The sequence below is a fragment of the Sminthopsis crassicaudata genome, chromosome 2 (genome assembly GCF_048593235.1).
Source record: "Sminthopsis crassicaudata isolate SCR6 chromosome 2, ASM4859323v1, whole genome shotgun sequence".
Classification (NCBI taxonomy): domain Eukaryota; kingdom Metazoa; phylum Chordata; class Mammalia; order Dasyuromorphia; family Dasyuridae; genus Sminthopsis; species Sminthopsis crassicaudata.
Window position 1 is genome coordinate 48,973,356 of NC_133618.1, and position 26,202 is coordinate 48,999,557.

At 42.0% G+C, this 26,202-nt stretch overlaps 1 protein-coding gene across 2 annotated transcripts in view; it reads right to left on the reverse strand.

The window, feature by feature from the left end:
• Positions 1-1,883: 1,883 nt before the first annotated feature.
• ACSF3 (acyl-CoA synthetase family member 3) overlaps positions 1,884-26,202 on the reverse strand; it is a 233,076-nt gene continuing 208,757 nt past the window's right edge. For both annotated transcript variants that reach the window (XM_074286183.1, XM_074286182.1), the window contains exons 9-10: positions 25,213-25,324; positions 1,884-3,218 (exon numbers count right to left, since the gene is read on the reverse strand). In XM_074286183.1, the coding sequence (XP_074142284.1) occupies positions 3,101-3,218; positions 25,213-25,324 (230 nt within the window). In that variant the 3' untranslated portion in view covers positions 1,884-3,100. The remainder of the gene's footprint in view (positions 3,219-25,212; positions 25,325-26,202) is intronic.

Here is a 26,202-nt window from a genome sequence, read left to right on the forward strand (position 1 = left end):
CTATCTATCTATCTATCTATCTATCTATCCACTCTATTCTCTCTCCCTCCTCCCCTGCCCTCCCTCTGTTTTTCTTATTTTATACCCAGTGAATGTAAACTCCTGTAGGAGAGATTATTTCTTTATTTGTATTTCTATCTCCAGCATCCAGCATATAGTAGGTGTTTAATATGAGTGAATGATTCAAAAAGTGCAATGTTACCCCTAGATTAGTATCAGCTCTATGAAAGCAGACCCAGAGAGATTATTTTTCCTTCTCTGAATCTTAATTTGCTTTCATTAAGAAACTCAGATAGGGACATGCAAGGACTGAGATTCTAACAGAGAAGGAGCTGGCTTTAAGACCTGCCCTTCTGGAATTTACCAATACTTGAAGAAAACTAATGATCAATAACAATATAACTTAAGACAAACTAACTTTCTGCACTATAGCAGTAAGCCAAAGAGAGTCCTGGTGGTGAGAACATCAGGGGAGTGTCATGCTTTCACATCGTTGTCTGGGGGTACCACTGATCTTATTCTTTTCTGGCTATAAACCCCATAAGCTTTTTTTTCCCCTCCCCCTGAGGCTGGGGTTAAGTGACTTGCCCAGGGTCACACAGCTAGGAAGTGTTAAGTGTCTGAGACCAGATTTGAACTCGGGTCCTCCTGAATTCAGAACTGGTGCTCTATCCACTGCGCCATCTAGCTGCCCCCCCATAAGCTTTTGATAGAAGGTCCCTAAAAGGTACAATGGGCAAAATGTTGGGCTTAAAATCGGAAAGACCTCAAGTCTCAGTCAGGGCCTAAGTGTCTCAGACACTGATTAGTTGTATAACCTGATGAATCCCTTAAGTTGAGCATCAGTTTCCTTATCTGTAAAGTGGGGATACCAGAAACTACCTCATTGAGCTCTAGTGAGGATTAAATCAGATAACGCATGTAAAGTGCTTTCCAAACTGAAAGAGGATATTGTAATAGTTGTCATTTCCAGAGCTCTTTAAATATGTTATTTTATTTGATACCCACAACAGCTTCCTGAGGTAGCATTCATTATTCCCGTTTCACAGATAGAGAAACAGAGGCTGCTCTGAGATTAAGTGGCTTGCCCAGGGCCACACAGCTACTTGGTGTCCAAGGCAGGAGTGAGCTCAGGGCTGCATGATTCTGGGTGGTTCTTTCTTCTCCCGGACCGTCACCCTCCTCACCACACCTTATCTTCCAGAGCAAGGACCCAGGCAGAGCTCTTGCTTCTTGGTCCACGGTCAGGCTCTCACCATTGCACTCCACCTTGGGGCAATTTCATTTCTCCCTAGGGCTCGCACTGCCCATGGGGCTGGTCTTGCTCAGTATCCGTAAATGACGCATGGGCTGGGAAAGGGCTGGAGGTCCATTCTCAAGGGGTGGCCGCCCAGCCTTCTCCCTGACTGCCATTGAAGCTCCTGCGAGGGGGCCCCTTTGGGTGACAAGATCAGGGAGGGGGGAGAGAGGGACTGATGGCCAATGTAACCTGGAATCCCACAAGGGGAGGGAGGGAGAGAAAGCAAACTTGAGAGTGCCCCCCTCCCGCCCCCCCCGCCCCTGGGATGAGTCTGGGTTATTAGGAGCAGTTTGTATTTATTTGTGCTTCTCTAATTACTGCATCTTCACATCTGTAGGAAAACAGAAGGAGGCGTGTGGTGGGGCATGCAAACAGACACATATCAATTTACAGTGGGTTATTAGAAATTCTCCCAAAGAGATTAAATCCTCCTAAATGATGGTCCGCTTGACTGCTCCATAAAGAAATTTAAAAACCTCACCTCTCAGCCCACTCCCCCCATTTCTCCTCTCCCCCCCCAAAAGGTGGCAAAAAGTCAGCAGAAAACTGTGGAAAGGAATGAAAGAAATTAGCAGGCATCAGTGAAGATGGCTAAGGAGAGAAGTTTAATTTAAACAGCAATTTCATCTGGGGATGAGTTGCATATGGCCTGAGGCTGAACGATATAAACAGTATGGAAGATGAGCATCCCAGAGAGAGGAGGCTGGGAGCGGGGAAGGGAATGAGAGTTCTGCCCCCCCCCCCCCCCCCCCCGCCCAAGTTCCTACATAGGCAATGAGGAAGTTAGCTCCCCAGGAAATGAAGGTGTCAAGCCAGCTTTTTACTCTATAGTTTAATGGTGTCACCCACACGGATTCTCCTATTGGAGAATGATACAGAAGTGACTACTAAATAGTCTGCGGGGCAGGCTACTTAGCCCAAGAATTAACTTGCTGAGGTAATGACCACTTAGCCTATATTCTGGTTTGGGGGAAATGATCCCAGGCTTAAACTGCAAATATCTTACAACTGTTCCAATTACCATGTAAAGAGCCAAGAGTCTGGGTAGACTGCATGGCCTGTCCTTAATGAAGTCCTTAATGGGTCCAGGTTTGGCGGATGGGTCAGTGGTGAGGGTGGAGCTCGAAGGGAAAGCAGGGCTTGCTCTTTCACTCCTGTACAGGTCATGTGCCATTTCGATTGGTATTGCTTGATGGGCTGGGGAGACTCCTACTGATATGGGAACTCCACTCCAAAGCACTTGGAAACTGGCCGCCATCACTGCCATCCCTACTGACTGAAAAGCTTTGGAAGACCAGAGCCAGAGGAGGGGTGGAGAGCCACTTGAGGGGCATCCCAGCAGCCCCTTAGCTGACTTTCCCTTTCTATACGGAACCTTTATGCTGGAGTTCTGCTATTGACACACTGGAGGCTTATTTAAAAAGCAAGATTGATAAAACATCCTCAGGTACTGATTGGGAAGAGAACATGAAAAGTGGCCTTTTTTTTCTAAGAAAGGTAGGAGGGAAGCTCTGCATTTAATAAGACTGTAGAAAAATATCAGACATAGAAAAAACCAGATTAAAATTAATACACTCCATTGCTTAATTCTGTTTAAGCAGCTCTGAAACAGGTGATTAAAAGAGATGTCTCTGTTCTTGCCTCTTTCCAAGGCCCAATCATAGAAGGACATTGTGTTATTAAAGGTACGTTGTGGTGAAGGGTTGGGGGGACTCACAAGAGCAAATGGGCAGCTTCAAACTCTGATGAAGAGGGCCCCGGTCATTTTGGCTTTAGGTGGAGGCCAGGCCTTGGGTCTGTCTAAGCAGGGTAAAACTGCTTGAGTAGATCTTTTTTGTTGATTTTCCCCATCTGGTTCCGTGGGATTTCCTCGACTAACATAATTTCAGAAGGGATGGTGTAGGCCGCCATGTATTCTCTGGAAAAGACAAAAATATTTGCATCTTTAGAGGGACCAGTTATTTCCAAGAGGCTAGAAACTAAGTACTTTCTGGTTATGGATTTGGAGGAGATAGGAATGGAAAAAGGAAAGAATATGAATGTGGTGGATTAGCAGCCTTGGATTGGGTGGATGTCCTTATGCAGACAACACAAGACGGGTTTTTATGACTGTTTGCTTATTATAACCAATAAGTATTTATTAAGCACTTACTGTGCTAAGCTCTGTTAATATAAAGAAAAAAAAAAAAAAAAAAACCCAGTCCCTGCTTTCAAGGAGCTCACACTCTAATGGAAAGACAATATGCAAACCATTATGTATAATGATGGATGGTCCTTCTCAGGATCATCATTCATGTTCTGCTGCTCCCTAACTGTGAATGTCTCCCAAGCCTGTCCTGGGCCTTTTTTTTCAGGGATTTTATCATCTCTATGCAGATCACGACTAGCTCTAAATGTTCAGCCTGTGGGTCTCTTTGGAGTTCCAGTCTCAACATCACTGAATATCTATTAAACCATTCAAACTGGATATGCTGTCACTATCTCCAATTCATTGTCTGCCAAGTCAAACTCATAATCTTCCCCCTCGAGCTCCCTCCTCTTTTGAACTTCTTAATCCTACTGAGGACACCTTCATCTGTCTATAGTCACCCAGGTTGTAATCCCAAAGTCACTCCTGATTCTTCACTCTTCATTATACCAGTAACACTCATTTCCAAAAAGTCTCACAGATTCTATTTCTACACTACCTCTTGTATTCATCCCCTTCTTTCCCATCATGCAATCAGCTCTCACCCGGATGACTACAACAGCCTCCTAATGGAGCCTCCTCCTTCAAGCTGTTGCCTTTCTATTCTATCCTCCATGGAGCTGCCTAATTGGTACTCATAAAGCGCAGCAGAACTGACCTTGTCATTCTCCTACTCACCGAGGGTTTCTTATTATCTCTAGAACCGAATATCAACTCTTGCTCCTCTCTCTAGTGCTCAAAGCCCTTTCCCAATCTGGATTCAGTCTGCTTTTCTGGACAAATTATTTCCCATCATGCACTTTGTGTTCTGGTTAAATTGTTCTACTTCCTGTTCTCCAGACAATATCCCATGCCTTGGAATGGGCTATTTCCCAAACCTGGAAGGCACTTCTTCCTCACCTTTGCCCTTCGGGATGCCTGGCTTGCTTTAGGGCTCAGCTAAAGCACTACCTCCTACATTAAATGAGGTCTATTCCCATCGCCTTAGTTACCGTTGTTTGCCCTAGATCCCCAAATTCTTTTACATCTATTTTGCATTTATCTCCTCCCCCGTGCATGCTTTGATTTTTCATAGTAGAGTGTAGTTTGCCCAAAGTCACAAAGCCAGTGAGAGCAGGCTGATCCCTGATTCAATAGTTCATATTCTGTAAACTTTGGCACGGAATCAGGCAATCCACATATGAAATGCAAAGTCCTCAGCAATGTGATATCACAAAATAGAAATATATGTTTGCATTGGTTCCCATGCTTTGCCATAATAATCTTGTCCTTTCCATCAAAAAAGAATCGAACCTTACCTGGGCTGGGCCAATGTGTATTTTGACAGAACTTATCCACCTTCACCACTATGAAAAGCACACTTGTTCAATATGTTGTCTTGAAATGGGTGATGAATCCAGATTTCACCAACAAATATTCAATGAACAGCTACTATATACAGGCGTATAGCCCCTGGGAGTTGAGTTTTAATCAGAGACAACAAGTGACGCAAATACTCAAGGACATTTTGGAAGCATTTTGAAGTCACTTGAGAGTAACTTTCCTAAGAACTGTCCAGGGTCAAATCTGAGTGTTCTGGCCATCTGAACAGGCAGAGTCCTAAAAGCTCCTACTGCCCCCCTCCTGGGGGTATGAGCAAATCTGCTTAGAGAGCACCTGTTGAATATCCAATTCTTTGGGGTTCCTGAGAGTTATGTAGTCTGTATTTGAGGCAAATTTATTCCAATGACATAGAGGCAAGCAAAGGGGAAGGGGACCCCTCCTCTCTTGATTTCTCTCTCTGTCTCTGCTGCCCCCACGTCCCCTCCCTCTCCTCTCACTAATGATTATACTTCACTTACTGTGAACTGATGACACACCATTTTGAGCTGATTTTCCAGTAATGGTGATAGATTTGATTGTTTCACTTCTGGCCAATGGCCCACATTTTACAGAATCAGACTCAACCCTAGAAGGGCACTTAGAGGTCACCTAATCCAATCTCCCATCCAGTACCGCATCCTTTCTACAGCATGTCTGACAGATGGTCACCTGACCTCAGTTTGAACACTTCTAGGAAGGAGGAATTTAATTAACTCAAATGGCAGTCCATCATTCCACCGATGGACTCAGAGAGTCGTGGAGCCGTAAGCAGCCCGAGAGCTCATCCGGCACAACACCTTCACCTTAAAGTTTGTTTTTCCTTTTGCTTATCGATAGCTGCCTTTTTGTTTGGTTCCACCCATTGGCCTTGAGTTCTGTCTCTTCCATCTGAGGGCCAATCCTTCAGAAGTTTCAATACAGTCATCATGCTTTTCCTCTGAAACTTGGGGAATCATGGGAAGGATGTAAAAAGAGCCAAACTGCTTTCTCTCTATGGGCATCCAACCCTGGCTTTATGAGGACGTGCTCTAAATCAGAGAGCTCAATAGCCACGAGGCCTCCATAAGCCACTCATCCATCTACCGTATGCTAATGCATTTTGGTAAACAAGGACCAGCCGGATTTATGTGACCATGGTCGCCTTATCCCAAGGGGTTCGGGGACAGGTAAAAGAAGCGAAATGACCTTTCTCGATCGTGTGTCCGATATGAACTGTTACTCCGCATGGGCAAGTGGCCATTTGCAAGGCTATGTTAAAATCCGCGCGGCTCGGCCCAAGCTCCGGGAGGTTGCAGGGGATTAACTCTTTGGTATTTCCAGTTGTGTCATGTTGCATAGCCAGCAATTGGATGTGGCTGAGAAATCCCCAATCGCGGCCTTAACAGATGGTGCTGTTTATGAATAAACATGAGCCTAATAGCCTTATAGGTCTGTGTACATCTGCCCACAACCAGCAAGCATCAGCGGACACGACGGAGTACATTGGTGATATGCCTTAATGGCGCCATTATCACGCAATAACATGGTGCTGTTAATGCATCCTGCTGCAAGCTGACAGGGTTACAGCTATGGCTTCCTGCAGCAACAATGGCTTACCCATCAGCACCAGGGGATCTTGGGATGGAAGCTGCAATTTATGGCCCCTCTACTCTGTGCTGACTTGTGATTGGATGCAGCTGTGCAGCCCCGATTGTGGGTGACACTGTTCCTGGAAACCCCTTGGGTGGGCAACCTTACATGGATAGGTAACATCTGTGTGCCACTGGCAGCTGCTGGTGGGATCAAGACTATTTCTGGACTTCCTTCCTGCCACAGGCATGGGAATGGACCTGTGAGGACGTGATTTTGTGTGTGTGTTCACATGTGTGCAAAATAAACCTACATACCTGGTTGCTGTAAAAATGCTGGCCAATGTAGCCAGTGTCGATCTTTAAAGTGGCTAGGAGAAAGCTGGGAGTTTTTTGTTTAAAAGATGGGCTTAAACATTTATGGGGAGATCTTCCTGTGAAGTTCTACTTTTTATACAGAAAATTTCTCATGTGGATTTTTATTACCATGGCCAGCAGAATGTCATGATGAGAGGGTTTCTACGCTCAACTCAATTTTCACATATAATTCCCCACATTTGGCTTTTTGGTAGTTTGCCCTCCCTTCCTACTTCGAGTGTTTAACGAATGAGAAGAGAATCACAGAAATAGAGTTGGAAGGAGTCTTAGAGGTCATTAAGTCCAGCCATCCCTTCTAAACTATTTACAATAAATGATCACCCAGCCTCCACTAAACACTTAAGACCAGAAATTCCATTTTGGGGTATCTGTAATTATCCATATATTTTCCTCATATTTAGCCAAAATCTGATGCCCTATAACTTCGACCCATTAGGTCTAGCTCTGTTTTCTGGGAACAAAAAAAAAAATTAAGATCAATCAGTCTTTATATACATTTGAAGAAGCACTTATGTCTCTCCCCAATTCTTTACTTCCAAGTCTTCTCCAGAACAAACATTTCAGGTACTTCAATCTACTGTTGTTGGTAAGGTAAGGTAAGGGGCGTAAACACACCCAGAGCCAGGAATACAATTCTTCCTCACCCCTGCCTCATACAATCCCTCTCTTCCTTCCTTCAAGGTGTAGCTCTAGCACTACCTTCTGTAGGAACTGTTTCCTGATTCCTCCTAACTACTAGAGCCCTTCCCTCCCAATTACCTTGTATTTAATTTTTTGTATGTATTCTGATTATAAATTGGGACATTATTGTCCCAGCTCCTCGTGAGCAGGGCTTATTTCATTCATTCTACTTGTATCCCCAGCACCTAGGAGAGAACCTGTCAGATAGGAGGTGCTATCCATTGAATGACTGAATACATTCGAGATGGTCAGTATGGTCCCAAATGTACAAAAAGAAGACATTTAGTCCTGGCTAGTCTGGACTGAATGTCAAGTCTTGTGAAGAGGAACCTGGGGCTGTAAAAGAACCAAAGGCATGAACATGTTCTGGGGAGGTTTCACACCTATATGGTTTGGGAAAGGGATACTGGCAGTGACTGTCTCTGTGTGTGTGTGTGCAACAAAGGGAGTGAGGAAGATGTTTTCCTATTGTGAAGGATGAGTTAAGGTTCATTTCAAGCCACCCCACAAAACATTCTCCCCTTTTAAAAAGTGTCTTTTGACCAATTTCCCAGGACTGTCTTCTGGGATCTGCAATAACCTCAAATTTCCTCAATCTCTACAAGAGACACTTCTCTTGGGTTTTGAAATTGGAGGACAGAGTGGAGCCCACTTTGTATAGTAGAGGACAAAGGCAGACGTCCACCTGAGAATTCTACTGGTTCCCAAAGTCGCCTGCCTCAAACAAATGTCCTAATGCCAGGTGTTCTCAGCTGTGACCTCCCCTGCCCCATCCAGTGACACTTGACACATGTGGTCCACTCCCAATCCCTCCTAACCAATGACCATATTCTGGTTCCCTCTGGAATTCAAAGGAATCAATAACACAAGGCCACGGCACTCAGGCATAGTTACAGCAAACCCCATTAGAATGAACAGGCAATTAAAAATGTATTACTAGCAAATAAATAATTTGCCACATTCAGTTCCTTTTGTTTTCTGATTAATGGCTGAAAATATCTGTGCCACATTCTAGCAAGCATAATGATATAGAACATTTCACTGAAGCATCATTACGATTCCTGTATTTCTTTCCCATTGTCTCATGACTCAAAAATTCTCCTACCAACTGCTGAGGTTTCGCTCTTAGACCCAACTGGACCAGCATCTTCCCTCCCCCCACACTGTGTTGACAGTCCACTTATTGTCCTATATCTGCTTAATAAGCACTCATTGTTCACATGTCAGGCTACCCACTGTAATGACTGCCCCGTACCCCTCTCCTTCAGTATGGAAAACCATGCTATGAACATCAAAGGGGCTTAACGGTTCTACCTGATTTGAATCAGCGAGTGACACAATCATTCTCCATATCTCATACACTTCTTAACTAGACAGATTTCTGAGAGTGTCACCTACAATAACACGAATCAATGTTTTATTGTTGTCGTTCAGTCACATCTGACTCTTCGTGACCCCATTTGGGGCATTCTTGACAAAGTGGTTCTGCCATTTCCTTTGCCAGAATCAATATCTAGCTGTCCACAAACCCCGATCCCGAGTAAATCCAAATATCCTTATCAGGGGATATAGACTAGGAGCCCATGGGATTTCACAGCAGGTAGCTGTAGGACCTGAGGAGAGGCTTCCACGGTATAGCATTTGACTGGGTAGAAAAATAAGAAATTGAATCTGAATTGTGCACTTTGGGTCCAGCCGGATGAGTATAATTCGGAATAATGGGGAAGTTTACCTAGGTAGATGATTTACAAAGGAAGATGAATAGCTAGAGTCAAATGAGAGAACACACAGGGTTAGAGAATGATCAATTTAAGAGTTGCAGGTCATACAACTCCCCCTTTTTGAGAAGCAAAGGCACTAGAGTTAGAGTCACTTAGCTGTTCTAGGTCTTAGCTTTCTCACTTAAAAAACTGAGGCTTTATATAAAGACTATCCATCCATCCATCCATCTATCTATCTATCTATCTATCTATCTATCTATCTATCTATCTATCTATCTATCCATCCATCCATCCATCCATCCATCCATCCATCCATCCATCCATCCATCCATCCATCCATCTTTATGTATAGAAAGACTAGATTCTAACTGAGTCACTGCTGAAGTTCCTTCCTGACGACCAGGATCTTACAATGCTGATAAGGACTCCATGTTTTACTGAACATAATATGGAGTCTGTACATCTAATTAGCCCAGTCTCACTGGTTAGGGAAGATAACTGGACTGGTCAGAATGGGAAAGGATGAGGCGGAGAATAATTTAGAGATAGAAGCTAGATCCAAGAAGATGGATGAGCTCCCAGAAGGAGCAAATATAAAGAGAGGTACTTAGACAAGTCAGGGCAGAAATTTTCCATCTTGGCCAAAAGTCAGTGGGGAAAAGGGAATCATCTTAATGGACGTGAGAGGCAGAAGTAGATCAGGATATCTGGAAAATGAGAGAAGCAGAGAGCATAGAGCATATCTATGGCAAACTATGGATATTGGTGATCACAATGGAGTCAGGTAAAGTTGGGAGCTAGAGAGTTTTCTAGTAGGGGAGGAACAACTGCAATAGGGGAAATTCAAGAATAAGAGCCTTGAGTTAGCATAATTCAGAATCAGAAGAGGAAGTTGAGGTGAGAAGCAAAATGAGAAATGTGCATAAGAAAATTCAAGAAGGAAAATCTTCTTGGAAAGCTTCACAACCAATATTTATTCAATGCGGCGTTGGCTGGGTTCCACTTACTGTAATTCCAGCACAGCACAATACGTGTGCTAATGTTTGTATCATTTTTAAAGAAAACTATCACTCGTCAGGCTATTAGAGAAATTATTAAAATGAATAAGGAACCTCATGATGATACTGAAGACGTTGGCTTAAATATTATTAATGCTCAGAAATCCTTGAAGAAGCAGATCAGTCACTTCATTGAAAAGTGGTAGTTTCTCTGGTTTTACATACAAAGTGGCCTCTGAATATGGATTCCTGATAAATTATAGACTATCTCCTGGGATCCTTTTAAAGCAAGTCCTTTTTCAATAGTTGTTCTCATGACTAGGCTTTGGAACAGTGGAAGGAACACTGGAATGAGAGGGAGAGGACCCCTGAGGATGGTCTTTCCACAACCACTTACTAGTTGTGTTACATTGGGTAAATTCTGTAGCCTTTCTCAGTCTCAATTTCCTCATCTGTAAAATGGACTGGAGGGGCAGCTAATTGGTGTGGGGTAGCAGCACCAGCCCTGAAGTCAGGAGGACCTGAGTTCAAATCTGGCCTCAGACATTTAACACTTTCTAGCTGTGTGATCCTGGCAAATCACTTAACCCCAATTGTCCCAGCAAAAAAAAAAAAAAAAAAATGGACTGGAGAAGGAAATGACAAATCACTTTAGCATCTTTGCTAAGGAAACCCCCAAAAGGGAGATGATAATCACTGAATCGAGAAGCCAGGTGGCGCGGTGGGTAGAGTATCTAGGTCTACCCACTAGGTCTAGGATCTAGTGTTCAAATCTGGCCCAACATTTCTTAGGTGTGTGACCCAGAATAAGTCACTTATCCCTATTTGATTCAGTTTCCTCCCCTGTCAAATGAGCTGGAGAAGGAAATGGCAAACCACTTCAATATCTTTGACAAGAAAGCCCCAAATGAGTTCACAATGAGTTGGACTTGATTGAACAACAACAATGAAACCTCTGAGGGAGGGAGGTGGCCTGGTGGATAGAGTGTTGAGCTTGGAGTCAGTAAAACTTTGGTTAAAATTTGGCCTTAGATGTTTACTAGCTGTTGGACAAATCACTTAATGTTTGCCTTAATCCAATGGAGAAGGAAAAGCAAACCATCCCACTACCTTTGCCCAGAAAACCCTCTGGAAAGTTTGATTTATGGGGTCAGGAAGAGTTGGACATTCTTGAACAACAATTGATAGTCTTAGAGTTACAGAATTTCAGAATTAGAAGGGAGCTCAGAGGCCGTGTGGTTCAATCAATATCTGAAAAATGATCCTCTCTACAATCAACAAGATTATGCTAGGCATTGGGGATACGAAGAAAGGCAAAAAAATAAACTACAACAGCAACCCAAAATATGGTCTCTCTTCTCAAGAAGCTGGCATTTTAATGGGGAAGCCCACAAATGGATATCTAGGTAAATATAAGCTACATAGTAAATGAAGGATCAACTCAGAAAGGATTGGGTAGACCAGAACTACTGATAAAACCTTCCCATTGAAGGTGAAGCTTGAGCTGAATCTTGGAAAACTAAGAGGTAGAAGAGAGGAGAGAGAGCATTCCCAGGTATGGATGATAGGGCTTGTGCAAAGTCATCTAGTGTTTTAGTTATCCCTCCCAGCTTCAGGTCACCTGCCGTTTTGCTGTCTATAGGACATTCTAACAGAGCTCTCTTTCCAAGTTGACACCAAAACACATATGATTACTTTTGTGTTTGATTTGAAGATACCAGGAGATACCCTGGACCCCCCAATCCCCTGAGACCTCAGACCTTTTGTCAGTCTTTGGTACCCAAGGATATTGTCTGAACCAGATGATTGGGAGTCATCAAGGTTTGCTAGGTGCTGTTATTATCTCCTAATTTATTTTGGATGTCAATCAACTCCCCATCAACCATTTTTGTTCTGTTCTTTCAAATCCAAAGATCATTTTCCTTGGCAGAGAAAATGAAATCAAAATGTCAAACAGTGGGGCAGGACATTAAACCTCTTTAGGTCTCAGTTTCTTCATAGGTTAAATGAAAATAGCATCTCTATTTCAAGGTTGTTGTGAGGATCAAATGAGATAGTGCATGTAAAGTGAATGGTAAACTTTAGAAACAGTATCTAGATGTTAGCTATCATTATTATTAACTATAAAAATCTTTAAAAATATAAACTGGAAAGTTTTGTGGCTCTGGAGACAAAGTCAATGCTGACAAATTATTACTGAATAGCTGTAGTGCACAAAATAATGGGATATTTCTGTACCATAAAACATTACAAATGTAAAGAAGTCAGAGAATCATAGTGAGACTATTTATAAATTGATTCAAGATGAAGCAAGCAGAACCAGGAAAAAATATACATAAATGGCTGTAACTATGTCAACAGGAAGAACTAAAATAGGCATTCTGTATAATTATTTATATTGATCAAAGTTGGCCCTGAAGGAGAGCTCAGAAAATATACCTTCTTCCCTTTTTAACAGAGGTGGGAAATGAGGGGTGTAAAATATTGCATATGCTATGAGATACAGTCGATATGTTGAGCACATTTCCTGCACTGCTTTTTTTTTTTCCTCTTTTCTTTTTAACCCTTTATATCAAAAAAATTATATCAAGATTTGCTAGATGGGGAGTGAGGAGGGATATATTTGGAAATGAAGATTATCTAAAACCAAAAAATGTCACTGACTTTTTAAAAAACCTAAACTGGATTGGAGTTTCAAGTACATCCACATTCATCTCTTGAGATCACTATCCCTTTTCTACATTAGAACTTTTTTTGTGTCTTCAAATTTCATTTTTTAGCTCTTCTTCATTTCTCCTGAGATGACTTCATTATAGTTATACTTCATGAACCCTTTAATATTGATTCTTCCTAAACTTTATTGTATATGCTAGACTATTCATACTTTTCAGAGAAGTCATTTCCTTCAATATTCCCATAATTTCTACCCCAATTTATTATTTCCTTGTTAGCAAGAATCAGATCCAAATTAGAATTTTTCCTTTATTAGTTCCTTTTCCTTTTGAAGGATGAAATGATCATCTAGGAAAGTCAAGAAATTATTAGCTGCTCTGTTTTTGTCTGAGAGTTCCAGCAGAGTCTGGATAACACAAATCTCCTATCACTACTCTATGCTACTTTTCTGTCAGGATTGTGGTCTGTTTTTTTCAAACTCTTCATCATTTTCTCTTCTTCTCCAGATAGTACATAGGAGAAACTGAATACATTGGTTTTGTTCCTACCTTCATTGATTTTCACATCCTCCATCTCTGGTACCTGAGTTTCCTTATGTGGTAAGTTTCCTTAACTTTTATTAATTAATATACTAGTACTCAATCTACTTTCCCACTATCAGTTAATTTCATCTCTTGTTTCTTTTATCTTTCCAGAGCGACTAACCCACTATGTTTCATTGACAATTGAGATCAAAGTTGTTTCCTTAGGTTAGGCTTTTTAGTTCATCTTGTTTGTAATTCTGAGATCATGGATCTATCTTCCTTTCCTCCTTCACTTTTTTCTTCCCTTCTTCCTTCCTTCCTTTCTTTTTTCTTTCTTTCTTTTCTTTTTTTTTCTTTCTTCCTTCCTTCCTTTCTCTATTCTCTCTTTCTTCCTTCTTTCCCTTTGTTCTTTCTTTCTGTTCCTTTCCTTCCTTCCTTCCTTTCTGTTCCTTTTCTTCTATGTCTCAACTGACAGTCTTCCTTCATTACTACTTCCTGTGATATCTAGGATATAAATAGGCACTATTTCCATCTCAATTTAATATTGTTAGATTTGCTAAACTCCAGGCAAATCATTCTAATCAGGCTTTTTTAGGTAGGTTCCATTCCTGGTCAGAAGCCTGTCATTTCTACATTGTAAGCTACTATTCAAATTTAGTGGGAAAGAAATGTAAGGTAAAATACATCAATCAAAATCTTGGACTAGAAACTAAGAATTTGTATAGCTACTAAGAATTGTATAGCTACCTTATAAATATCAAGTTTTCTTCTGAAAATCCTTGTATATAATATAGCCATTTATTTCTCAGTCACTGGTATTCTCTCTCACATCCTTTGAAAAGGATAACTGGGACAAAGAAGCGGTTTGATTAAGATATATTGCTCAATAAAGAACAAACTCAAGGTACTTTAGTATGTATCAGTATATAAAGGGCTGATGAAACATTAATTGGTATTGTTTTGTTGTATTTTTTTAAGGCTTTAAAACCATTCATACTCTTTTGCTGCTTAATTCAATTTAACTCAACAAACACTTATTAAAGTCTGTGGATGTAAAGCAGAGGTTTCAGACATGCAGCTTACAATATTCCTGACTATCCTTGAAACCAGATTAAAATTTAATTGGGGAATATTTGACAAAGTAAATAAAAATGCATAATAATAGTAACATAACTAATATATAATGTTAACAAATAGTTTTCCAAGTTGATATGTGGCCTTCAGGGATGCTTATTTATGGTTTAATAGCTTCCATTTCTTTTTTCTAAATAATAATTTTTTAGTTTTTCAAATACATGCAAAGATAATTTTTAACATTCACCTTTGCAAAACCGTGTGCTTCAAAGTTTTTTCTCTCCTCCTCCCCTAGACACCAAGCAAGCTATTGTAAGTTAAACATATGCAATTCTTCTAAACAGATTTTCATATTCATCATGCTGCACAAGAAAAATCAGATCAAAAGGGAAAAAAAAAACCCAGGAGAAAAAAAAGTAACCCCCCCCCCAAAAAAAGGTGAAAATGGTATGTTTTGAATCACATACAGTCCCCATTGTCCTCTCTCTGGATGTGGATGGCTCTCTCCATCACAAGTCTATTGGAATTGTCTTGGATCACCTCAATGTTGAAGAGCCAAGTCCATCACAGTTGATCGTCACATAATATTGTTGCTATGAACAACATTCTCTTGGTTCTATTCATTTCACTTAGCATCAGTTCATGTAAATCTTTTCAGACTTTTCTGAAATCAGCTTGCTCGTTAATTTTTAGAGGATAATAATATTCCATTATCTTCAAATACCATAACTTGCTCAGCCATTCTCTAATTGATGGGCATCTATTCAGTTTCCAGTTCTTTGCCACTACAAAAAGGGCTGCCACAGAAATTTTTCTCCCTTTTCCCATTTTTATGATCTCTTTAGGATACAGACTTAGTAAAGACACTGCTGGCAAAACATATGCACAGTTTAACAGCCCTCTGGGCATACATAGTTCCAAATATCTTTCCAGAACTGGATCAGTTCACAGTTTCACCAACAATGTATCAGTGTCCCAGTTTTCCCATATTCTCTGTAATATTCATCATTATCTTTTCCTGTCATCTTAGTCATTCTGAGATCTGTGAAGTGGTACCATAGAGCTGTCTTAATTTGTATTTCTGTAATCGATAGTGATCCAGAGCATTTTTTCATATGGCTAAAATGGCTTTAATTTCTTTATCTGACCACTTATCAATAGGGAAATGCTTTGTACTCTTATAAATTTAATTCAATTCTGTATATATATTAGAAATGAGGAGTAGCTCCCACTTCTAAAGAGTTTGACATCACTATTGTAGAGCACATTACAAGGCAGTAAGATTTGGGTCCCCATGCTTATGAAGTTTATATTTCAGAAGAATATAGTCTAATAACTAACTTTTGTATTTTTCTAAAAGCTTTGCACATATTATTTCACTTGATAATCTTCTTCCATGGATACTGTATGCTAGGAATCAAGGAACAACAGATCTTGGAAGAACCAAAATTGCAGGTGACCCAGAGTACAATAGGGAGGTTTCTAGTGGATGTAAGCAAGCTAAAATATTGTCTTTAATAACTGGCTTTCTTTGGTGTGGAGATCTGGGGCAATGGATCAGTGTCCTCAAAGCATTGAGCAGAAAGTTTCAAGGGAACAGGATGGGGGGGTGGGAGGATGGAGAGTAGGGACTGTCTAATCCTAAATGACAGTCAATACTGCAAAAGGAAAGTTTAGAGGAATTCTATTCTGTACTTAAAGAAGGAGAATATTTGCATTAGTTTTGTTGGTACAAAGACTTTTTAACTTAATATAACCAAAATTATCTACTATGCGTACAATAATAAGCTCCAGTTCTTCTTTGGCCACAAATTCCTTCCTTACCCACATATCTGAGAGGTAAAACTATCTTTAAAGGAGCGTATTTGCGACTCAGAGAGGGATAGACGCTTCCCTACAAGTCTGTGTGTGTGGGAGTCTGCTTGCATATGGGAAGGAAGAGCATAACCCTTTAATTAGAAGAATATATAGATTTTAATACATAGCAGTCATCTCCTAAAATTAGGTAATGGAGCCCAAACAACAGATAAACAGACAGTTGCATTATTAAGAAGTAAAAACCCTAAGGAACACTGCAGTCTTTCTCACTACCAGAGTACACACAGTGTTGGTTAATCTGTACATGCACAGGGGAGATAGACCAATCCCTTAATTAACCAACATGCATTTATTAACTGTCCACTACATACCAGGCTCTGAAGGTACAAAGACAGACATGCAACAGCTTCTGCCCTCGAGAAATTCCCAATTTAGTAACTTTATGGAGGGAATACTGGACTCCAAAGACCTGAGTTCAAGTCCCAGTTCAATCAGTTCTAGGTGATCTTGGGTAAATGACTTAATATGCCTGAAATCCTATTTTCCTCTAGGAAATGAGAAAACAACCCTTCTTCTACAGGTCTCAAGGGTTACTGCCTCTCAGATACAATGATGTACATATGCCATGTAAATGTCAGCCGTGCTTTCCCCAGCAGAAGAAATCACTGCAGAGGAGCAGTAGCTTCACCCTTTGAGAGGGAGCTTTCCTTCCCCAGCTGCCTCCGTGTCACCAGCCTGGGGCCCTGCCCAGTGCTGACAGGCAGCTCCCTGGCACGGGTTCTGGTGCCACGTGCCAAGCCCACAATGCTTCCCGACCTGCCTCCAAACCCGACAATCGACACCTCCTGCCAGATGGACGGCTTGACGCAGGATGGCGCCTGTCACCGCGGAGCTCAATCGGAGGCGAAGGCTGCAAAATGAATCACTCTGAAGAGGGACATGTGTCTCCTGCCAGGGAGCATGAAAAGTGGGGAAAACAAATGGAAGTGACATTTAAAATAAAGGAGGGAGACAGGGCGAGAGGCAAGAGGGAGAGTGAAGAGGGGAGGCAGCTGGTCTGGAGCTTGGGAGCCCAGGGGGCCAGGGAGAGGCTCAGGGCGGGCATCCTCGCTAACCTGGATACCCGAGAGTGAGGGCACCTGGCGTCCCAGGAAGATCGGCTCACAAAGCCAAAATCACAGGTGACCCAGAGAATAAAGGAGACGTATGGTCACAAATAGTCACCCTCCTTTGGCTCAGAGACCGGAGGCTGTGGATAAATGTCCTCAAAGCACCAAACAAAAAGGCTTAGAGGGATGGCAGCTGTATGATCCTAGATGGGAGCTAGGGAGAAAGGGAATGTTGAGAACTCTACCTAATAAATTAATTTTGTAGGTATGAAAACTTTTTAACTTAATATAATCAAAATTAGCTGTTTTGTGTTCAATAATAAACTCCAGTTCTTTGGCCACTAATTCCTTCCTTGTCCACAGATCTGAGAGGAAAACTACCCTTTAAAGGAGAACATTTGCAACACACAGGATCTAATCAAAAAGATCTGCAATGTCTGGTTAGCATCTGCCAAAGACGATGAACAGAAAATAGAACGGGTCTCTGGACCAGTCTGTCTCTAGTGCTTGTTTAGACCAGCTCAGTGATGGGTGAGAACCTGCTCGTCCTAAGAAGGTCCTGTCACAGTGCTTGGTCTCTACCAGCCCACCTCCATCTCACTTCTTCTTCTTCTTCTTCTTTTTTTATTTTTGTATTCTTAGTTCTTGGTACACAGGAAACCTTTCATAAATGTTCTATTTAAACCACCGCCACTTGACACTATTTTTGTATTGCAGACTGTGTTTTCACGGACTGAGGTCACTGGGGGCCTGGGAGTGTGTCTCCTAATCTGTGACAGAATGGGCCATGCAGTTCAACAACAAGCATTTGCAATCGGCCGACTACCTGGAATAGGTATTGCAGAGGAGGTGAAGATGAGACCCTCTCCTCCAAGAGCTTATAGGCTGGCAAGCACGGTAACAAAAGCAAAAAAGTAACTAAAACAAATGGTGGCCATATGATAGGTGCCACATGCGAGCCTAGGGTCAGGAGGATGAGTTAAAATTCATTTTCAGACCCTCACGAGCTGTGTAAGTCACCTTACCTTGTTTGCCTCAGTGTCCTCATCTGTAAAATAAGCTGGAGAAGGGAAGGAAAATACTAGAACTCTAGTATTTTCACCAAGAAAACTCCAAAAAGGGTCATGAAGAGTTGGATATGAATGAAAATGATTAAATAAAAATGAGAGGTACAAATAAAATGTTACGGGTGTTCACAGGAAGGCAGGGGGGGCAAGGAAGGCTTCATGAAAGAGCTGTTGTCTGGGCTGGATCTTAAAGGGTTGGATTTCCAAACGATTTAAATAGGTGGAGATACAGGGCCTGAAGAGAATCTCAGGCAGAGGAAAGAGGATTAACCTCTGCAGAAGGTCAAGTGCAGGCTGTGCCTGGAGAACCCTCAGTCGCCTCGCTTGACTATGTATATGTATATGTAGGTGCAAAGAAAAATAACCCAGAAAAGCAGGTGGAGGCCAAAGCCTTAGACGTCTTAAGGAGTTTGAGCCTTCTTTTATAGACAGTAGTAGCCAAAGACATTTTGTGAAAGAAGAGGCAAGGGCTGTGGATATGTACTGTTGTGGCTGGGTTGTTTCATGACCACCTTTGGGTTTGCCATTTCCTTCTCCAGCTCATTTTACAGATGAGGAAACCGAGGCAGACAGGGTGAAGTGACTGGCCCAGGGTCACACAGCTGGTAAGTGTCTGAGACAGGATTTGAACTCACCTTGCCCAGGACTCTCCCTGCTGCGCCCACCTAGTTGCCCGTGTGTATGTGTCATGAGCAGAAATATCTAGGAAGACCAAATTGGATCAAAGAAGCCAGTGATGGGAAGACGAGATCGAGGACCTGAGAAAGCATAAAAGGAAGGGACAGAGACACTGGGGTTAGAATTCACAGGATTTTTGTGGCTATGGAGAAAGGGAGGGGACTCGGGAGATGGGAGATTAGGAAAAGTCCAGGGTTACGGGTTTGAGGTTTATTTACATACCGGTTAATAAAAACAAAAAACCTGCTCAACTGCCAAGTGAAACTAGTAGATTTCCTTTCTTGAGAGATTTTTGGGCTGATTTAGATTACAACTAGGAAAAAAAAATGTGCTCTGTGCATGTGCATTAGGGGGCTAGAAGCAAATCCACAGGGCCAGCCAGCCCCACTAGGAAGCCAAGCTGAATTCAGATTACCTGCTGGCTTCAAGCAGCTCTGGTCCAGTAACTCAATTAGAGCATCTGAGTAATGGCATCAATCAACCGACCAACACTCATTAAGCCCCTCTTGTATACTGTTTTAGAATCTGGGAGCGCGCGCATGCACACACACACACACACACACACACACACACACACACACACACACACAGAATAAAAATGAAAAATCTCCAAAAAAGAAATTGAGGAAAAATTCCCTGCTTCAGGGCTGTTTGGACAGGGAAACCTGCCTGACTGCCACCATCCTGAAAAAGACAAAAAGACTGTATAAGAAAAAAAATGAGCAGAGGGATTCCAGTTGTCATTGATTAATAACGCAGCACGGGGCAAAGGGAGAAGGGCACCAAGCACCATTTCAGCACCTTTAAAGCACAAGCTCCTCTAGCCTATTCTTCTCCCTTATTGTCTTAGAGCTGATGAGGACCCCTGGAATGAGGTTCATCAGTAGGGGATTGCTGCGCTGGATGGACAGGCTGCTGTCCAGCTTCACTTTGAGGGGCCGGACAGAGAAGTGCAAAGGGGAAGCAGGACACCGAGGGGCAGCAAGCCCTCAGCCCTCCTTCCCACCTCTCCCTGTAAGCTGTGTGTGGTCTCTGGAGGGTGGTGGCAGCCGTCCGTGCAGGGTGAGGGTGCTTTGGGGAGCATCACGGAGCTCAGGCTGTGACTGTTCAGGACTCGATGCACAGAAAAGACCCGCCATGACCTAGCATGAGCAGGAGACCAGGCTGAAAGGCCAGGAACGAGTCGATGGCTCTGTAGCCAAGCTTTTATTTTTTTTATGTTACTGCTAGGAGACTTACTACTGTCACGTACATCAAGAGCTTAATAAATTCCTCTGGACATCAACGATGACCCCTCCTTCCACAGGGCAGCTTTTTCTAGGGATGGAAAAGTGAGTGCGAGCTCAGTGGGTACAAAGCAGAGGGGAGCTTGCGGCTCACTCCTCCAGTTCAGCTTCGTGTTGTCTGTAGGCTCTGAAGAAAAACAAGCCATAACTCTAAATTGATAGTCACCCTCACTTACCACAATGACTGCCCAAAAAAAGGACCCAGGCCTGGGGAGCACAAGGAGCCACAGCTGCACCACAGCTCCCAGCCTCAATCAGCCCCTTCCCCTGGACTCACTCTGACCATATGCTTTTCTTTCCCCAGCACTACCACCACGTATAAAGCAGTGCACTCTCAGGATACCAAGGGCCCCTCTGCACTGCCTGGCTCTCTGTTAAATGTCCTGGCAGCAATGTGGATGCAATCATTTGCCATTGGTTTTGGCTAATCATGATAGCCCCTGACTGAGCTCCCTTCTACCTCGGTATCCCACGGTGTCTTGTTCTTCCTGCTTTTCTGGCAGATGATAACCCTGGGAGGATTCCATGCATTTGCATTGAGTTTTATGACCTGGTTAAATCCTCCAGAAAGACAAGCTCAGCTGTGAGAAGTTAACAGCTCCTTTTCTTTTAAAAAAAATAAAAAGTCTCTTAGCCTGGGTTCTGGATTGGACCTCCAAGTAAGAAAGCATGATTAAACCCTGGGAAGAGCTGCAGAAAGGAGACCCAAGAATCCCCATCCATGGAGGGTCTATCGTGGAGGTGGATGACCATTTAGCTGGAGACCTTCTTAGCATTGGGGGAAGAATCAGAAGACCTCAAAGGAAGATCCCAGAGAAAGAGCAGAAAGAACAGTCTGCAGGACCAGGTTTGTCTCACCCTGCTGAGGGGAAATTCACACTCTCAGCCTTCTCTAGACCTTCTTTTGGGTACTAAAGGGTTAACGTGTGATTTGCCTTGAATGCTAGACAGACAGCAGAACTTTGCACCTGGGGAGCCGGACTCTGGGAAGCTGTCTCCAGGAAGGCTCTCCGCCTAGGGTGCTTGAGAAGCAGCCTCCCCCCTTCTCCCTCCAAACCAAAGTAATTGTTTAATCAAAGCAGCAACCGGCCAACCAGAATCTTCCTTGCCTTTGTTAAACTGTAGTCTTCCAACTGTGATTTTGCAAATCCAGGGGAATCTTTAATTGCCCAGCTGTGCCGCCCCTGATGAAACAAGGATTCCTACTGTTTGTGAAATCATGTTGGACGCGCCAAAAATATCTTTAGCGCTAAGGAGAAGGAGGCGAATTGGGGTGGGAAGTGATGGGGGAAGGGGGACAAGGAGGAAGGTTTCTTGGGTAAATTGGAAATGTTCTTATATTCTATTTGATAGAGGTAAAGCTAAAATTTAATCCGCTTGCCCATTTCTACTTTGCTTGAAAATTTCCTGCCAAGATTCTCTGCTTTTAGACCCTGGGCTTTGTCCAGAATTGTGACCAGTACCACCTAATAACTAACATCAGTTGTGGGGAGACTAGTGCCTTGATCCTTGAGAGACTACAGGAGGTCAAGAGAGGATAGAGATCATCAAGCTCTTTCTGGGGAAGAACTGGGAGAGAACATTGGGGAGAGTGAAGAAGGGACTAAGAACCATGGCAAGTTTAAGCAAAAAGAAGGGAGAAAGAAGGGGGAGATGAGGAGAAGGGAGGAAGAGCAGAGTCTGCTTATCAGACTGTCTTTAAGAAGGTCTTAGGCGGTGACTGCCTCTGGTGAAGTCTCGTGACGATGCAGACTGACAATAAGGATGCCGACGACCTCCTCATCTCTTGGCACCGAGGTGGTGGACCAGAAGTGCAGAATGAGGCACACATTTTTAGTATCTGTGAATTCTTTCTATCTGTCTGTCTGTCTATCTGTTTGTTACACGATAAGGCTCTTATTTGGCAGGGGGTGGATAGGTGGATGGGGGAGGGCGGTCATAGTAATACCAAAAAAGAAAAGTGTGTCAAAGAGTGCAAAGAACAGAAAGAAAGGGAACCAAAATAATCACAATCACGTGAAATAGAATACACATCAATAGAAACTCATGGTCTCAATATACAACTTCTTTTTTCGGTTCCCTGGAAATGTTAATGTTTGTTGATATTAACATCCAGGAGAAGAAAAGAGAGACATTTCAAGAATAAGTGGGCAAAAGCATCCTATGTTTTAGGGGACACTTGGTCTCTTAAGAGGGTAAGAATCCAAAGAGGGCAGGGAATGGTTCCCTTTGCCAATGCTCATCAGGCAAGTGTGGTCTATGGCAGGGCAGTCACATGGGAGGGAGGAGGGCAGGCAGCTTCAAGGCTGAGGCGCTCAGGAGTCAAATTTGCTTTCAAACAAAGACAATTGAGGTCTCTGCACTTCTGTTTTGAGGGTGAAATAGAGCATTAACTCCCCTCCTCCCCAAGAGTGTTTGCATTTTAGAGCAGGCCTTTGGAACAGAGCTAATTAACAATCTTGCTCCTGATCTGGGGGCAAGAGAGGAATAAAGAAATAAGGAATCTGTCTGCTTCTTCACAAATATCCCTTCTCTATGCCTCTCATCCTGAATAATTTATTTCTACAGCTGGATTTACTTTGCATCTCAGTTCCATCCACATGGATTTCTCTGAGAGAGTCAAACACATTTTTCCCCCTTTGGATTTCTTCTCCAGATTGAGAAAGATATCCATTACTTGTTAACCCCCAAAGGTTCTGCTTCCAGGATGGACGCCCAATATGTTCCCATTTGTCTGCCCACAATGCTGCATTCCATACTGCAAGTCCAGGTTCCCTGAGGTCATACTAGAGGAAATACTTTCAAATTTGGTTTAAAAGATTTCAGCCCTCAATAGTGAGAATAAGAAGAAGATTTATATCTTTTTAAGTGTAACTTCTATTAGGTACTCAGGGACTAACTTTTATATTAAGAGGAGAAAATGTGGGGATAGTGGGCAATGCTTGAATTTTACTCTCATTGAAATTGGTTCAGAGGGAAGAATACACGTACACACTCAGTTAGATATAAAAATCTATTTTTTTCCAATGGGGAAAGAGGAGGAGAAGGGGGTATAAGAAAAGTAGGGGGAGTGGATTAAGGGAGGCAGTGGTCAGAAGCAAAACAGACTTAAGAGAAGGGACAGGATAAAAAGAGAAAGAGGAGGATAGCAGAAGAAAAAAGGATGGAAAGAAACACATAGTTATTGATCATAACTGGAGATGAATGTGATGAGCTCAGTGCCCATAAAATGGAAGTAGATAGTAGAATGGATTAGAAGCCGGAATCCAACAATATGTTGTTTACAAGAGACACACTTGAAACTGAAAAACATATACGATGAGAAAATAAAGGGCTGGAGCATTATCTATCATATTTCAGTAAAAAGTAAAAAAGGGAGGGATAGCAATCATGATCTCAGACAAAAGCAAAAACAAAAATAGACCTAATTAAAATAAATAATTGAGGAAACTATATTTTGCTAAAAAGTGCCAAAGACAATGATGAAACATCAAAAACATTTGAGGTCAAATTTCTCTGATAAAAGCCTCATTTCTTAAGTATACAGGGAAATGATCAAATTTATAAAAATAAGAGCCATTCCCCAACTGATACATGGTCAAACAATAATAAAGAAATAAAAATTATCTATAGTCATATGAAAAATGTTCTAAATTAGTTAGATTAGATTGTTGATTAGGGAAACGTAAATTAAAACAACTCACACCCATGAGAAATGACAAATGCTGGAGGGAATGAGGAAAAATATGTACACTACTAAACTGCTGATGTAGTTGTGAACTGCTCTAATCATTCTGCAGAACTATACCCAAAATTTGGAACTATACCCAAAGAGTTATAAGACTGTGCATTTCCTTCGACCAGCAATACCATTATTCATTCTGTATCCCAAAGAGATTTTAAAAAAAGAAAAAACCTATATGTACAAAAATATTTATTTTACTCATTTAGTATTGATAATGAATAAGAAATTGAGGGGATGCTCATCAGTTAAGAAATGGCTGAACAAGTTATGACACATGATTGTGATGAAGTACTTTTGAGTTACAGGGGTTTTAGAAAAAATATGGTGAGACCTACATGAACTGATGCAAAGTGAAGTGAGAAGAAAAGGGAGATCATTATGCACAGTAACAGCAACGATGGAATGATCAACTGAGAAAGAATGGCTAGTCTGATTAATTCAGTGATCTAAGGCATTTCCAAAGGCGTCATGATGAAAAAATCCACTTCCATAGATAGAACTGATAAATTCTGACTGCAAATCAAAGTACAATTTTCTTGCTTTTTTTTTTGGTGATATGGCTAATATCACAATATGTTTTGCATATATAAATGGTATCATTTTTGTTTACCTTCCCAGGGGATAGGATCGAGAGAATTTGGAACTCAAAATTTAAAAAGAAGGGCAGCTAGATGGTGCAGTGGGTAGAGTACCAGCCCTGGAGTTAGGAGGGCCTGAGTCCATATGTGATCTCAGACACTTAATATCTGTATCACCCTGGGCAAGGCCCCTCAAAACAAACAAACAAATTTAAAAAGAAAAGAATGTTAAAAATAAATAATAAAATTTTTAGAAAAGTATAGACTCTATTTACCTGAGCTGGAGAGAAATGGTTGCAGGGCAGGGGGAAGAGAAGGCAAAGGAGGGGTGTTTACCCAGTGAACAATCCCCAAATCATGCTGTTTTACAGTGACCCTAGGCTCTCACGTAGGCTGATCTAAAACTGGTTTCGGAGGACGCCAGGAATAATGTGGCATGTGTGGTTCTCAAATAATTTCCATACCTCGCCCATTCTTTCAGGTCCTTGTAAGAAAGTGACTGGCCTTCACGAAGCTTGACCACGGCAGCAATCCGTTGGCCCCATGTCACATCTGGAACGCCAATGACAGCCACGTCTGTGGACAAAAGGAGTAGCCTGAAGACCCTCTGAAAAACTGAGGATATAATGAATATCTAGAAGGTTTAGCTAATAAATCAAATAATGAACAACATGGCAGAAAGAATACCTTAATACTGTGCAGACTATTAGAAGAGTTAGCAATATAGTCAGTGTTGGAAGCCCAACTTCCATTACTGTTAGTAATAGCTAACAACTAGTATTTACTTAGTGCTTTAATGTCTGCAAGACACTTCATAAATATTATTTTATTTGATCTTCATAACAACCATAGAGGAAAGGGAGGTATTCTTATTATTTCCATTTTAGAGATGAGGAAAATAGGGTGAAGTGACTTACTGAAGGTCATGCAACTAATAAGTATCTGAAGCTGGATTTGCACTTGCAGAAATGAGTCTTCCTCACTTCAGGCCTGGCCTGGAGTCCACTGTGCCACCTGGCTGCCTGTCCTTTCTTATAGAATGGTAATTAATAGTCTATTAAATTCATACATTTTTTCACCATTCTCCCACCAATGTGCATCTGCTTTGTTTCCTGTTCTCTGCTACCACAGAAGGGGCTAAGATAAATATTTTAGTGCCTATGGGGACCTTCTCTTATCAGTGACTCCCTTGGGGTTTTATGTCTCGTAATAGAATCTCTGAATCAAAGGGTATGGGCACTGTAGCCACTTTATTTGCATAATTCCAAATTGCTTTGCAAAACGGCTGGACTAAGTCACAGCTCCATCAACAGCATCCAGTGGGCCACAAACCCTCCAGCATGGACTATTTTTCCATCTTTTGTCATTTTTTTACCATTTTGTTGGGTGTGAGATTAAACCTCAGAGTTGTTTTGATTTGCACTTCTTTTATTGTTAGCAACTTGGAGCCTGCT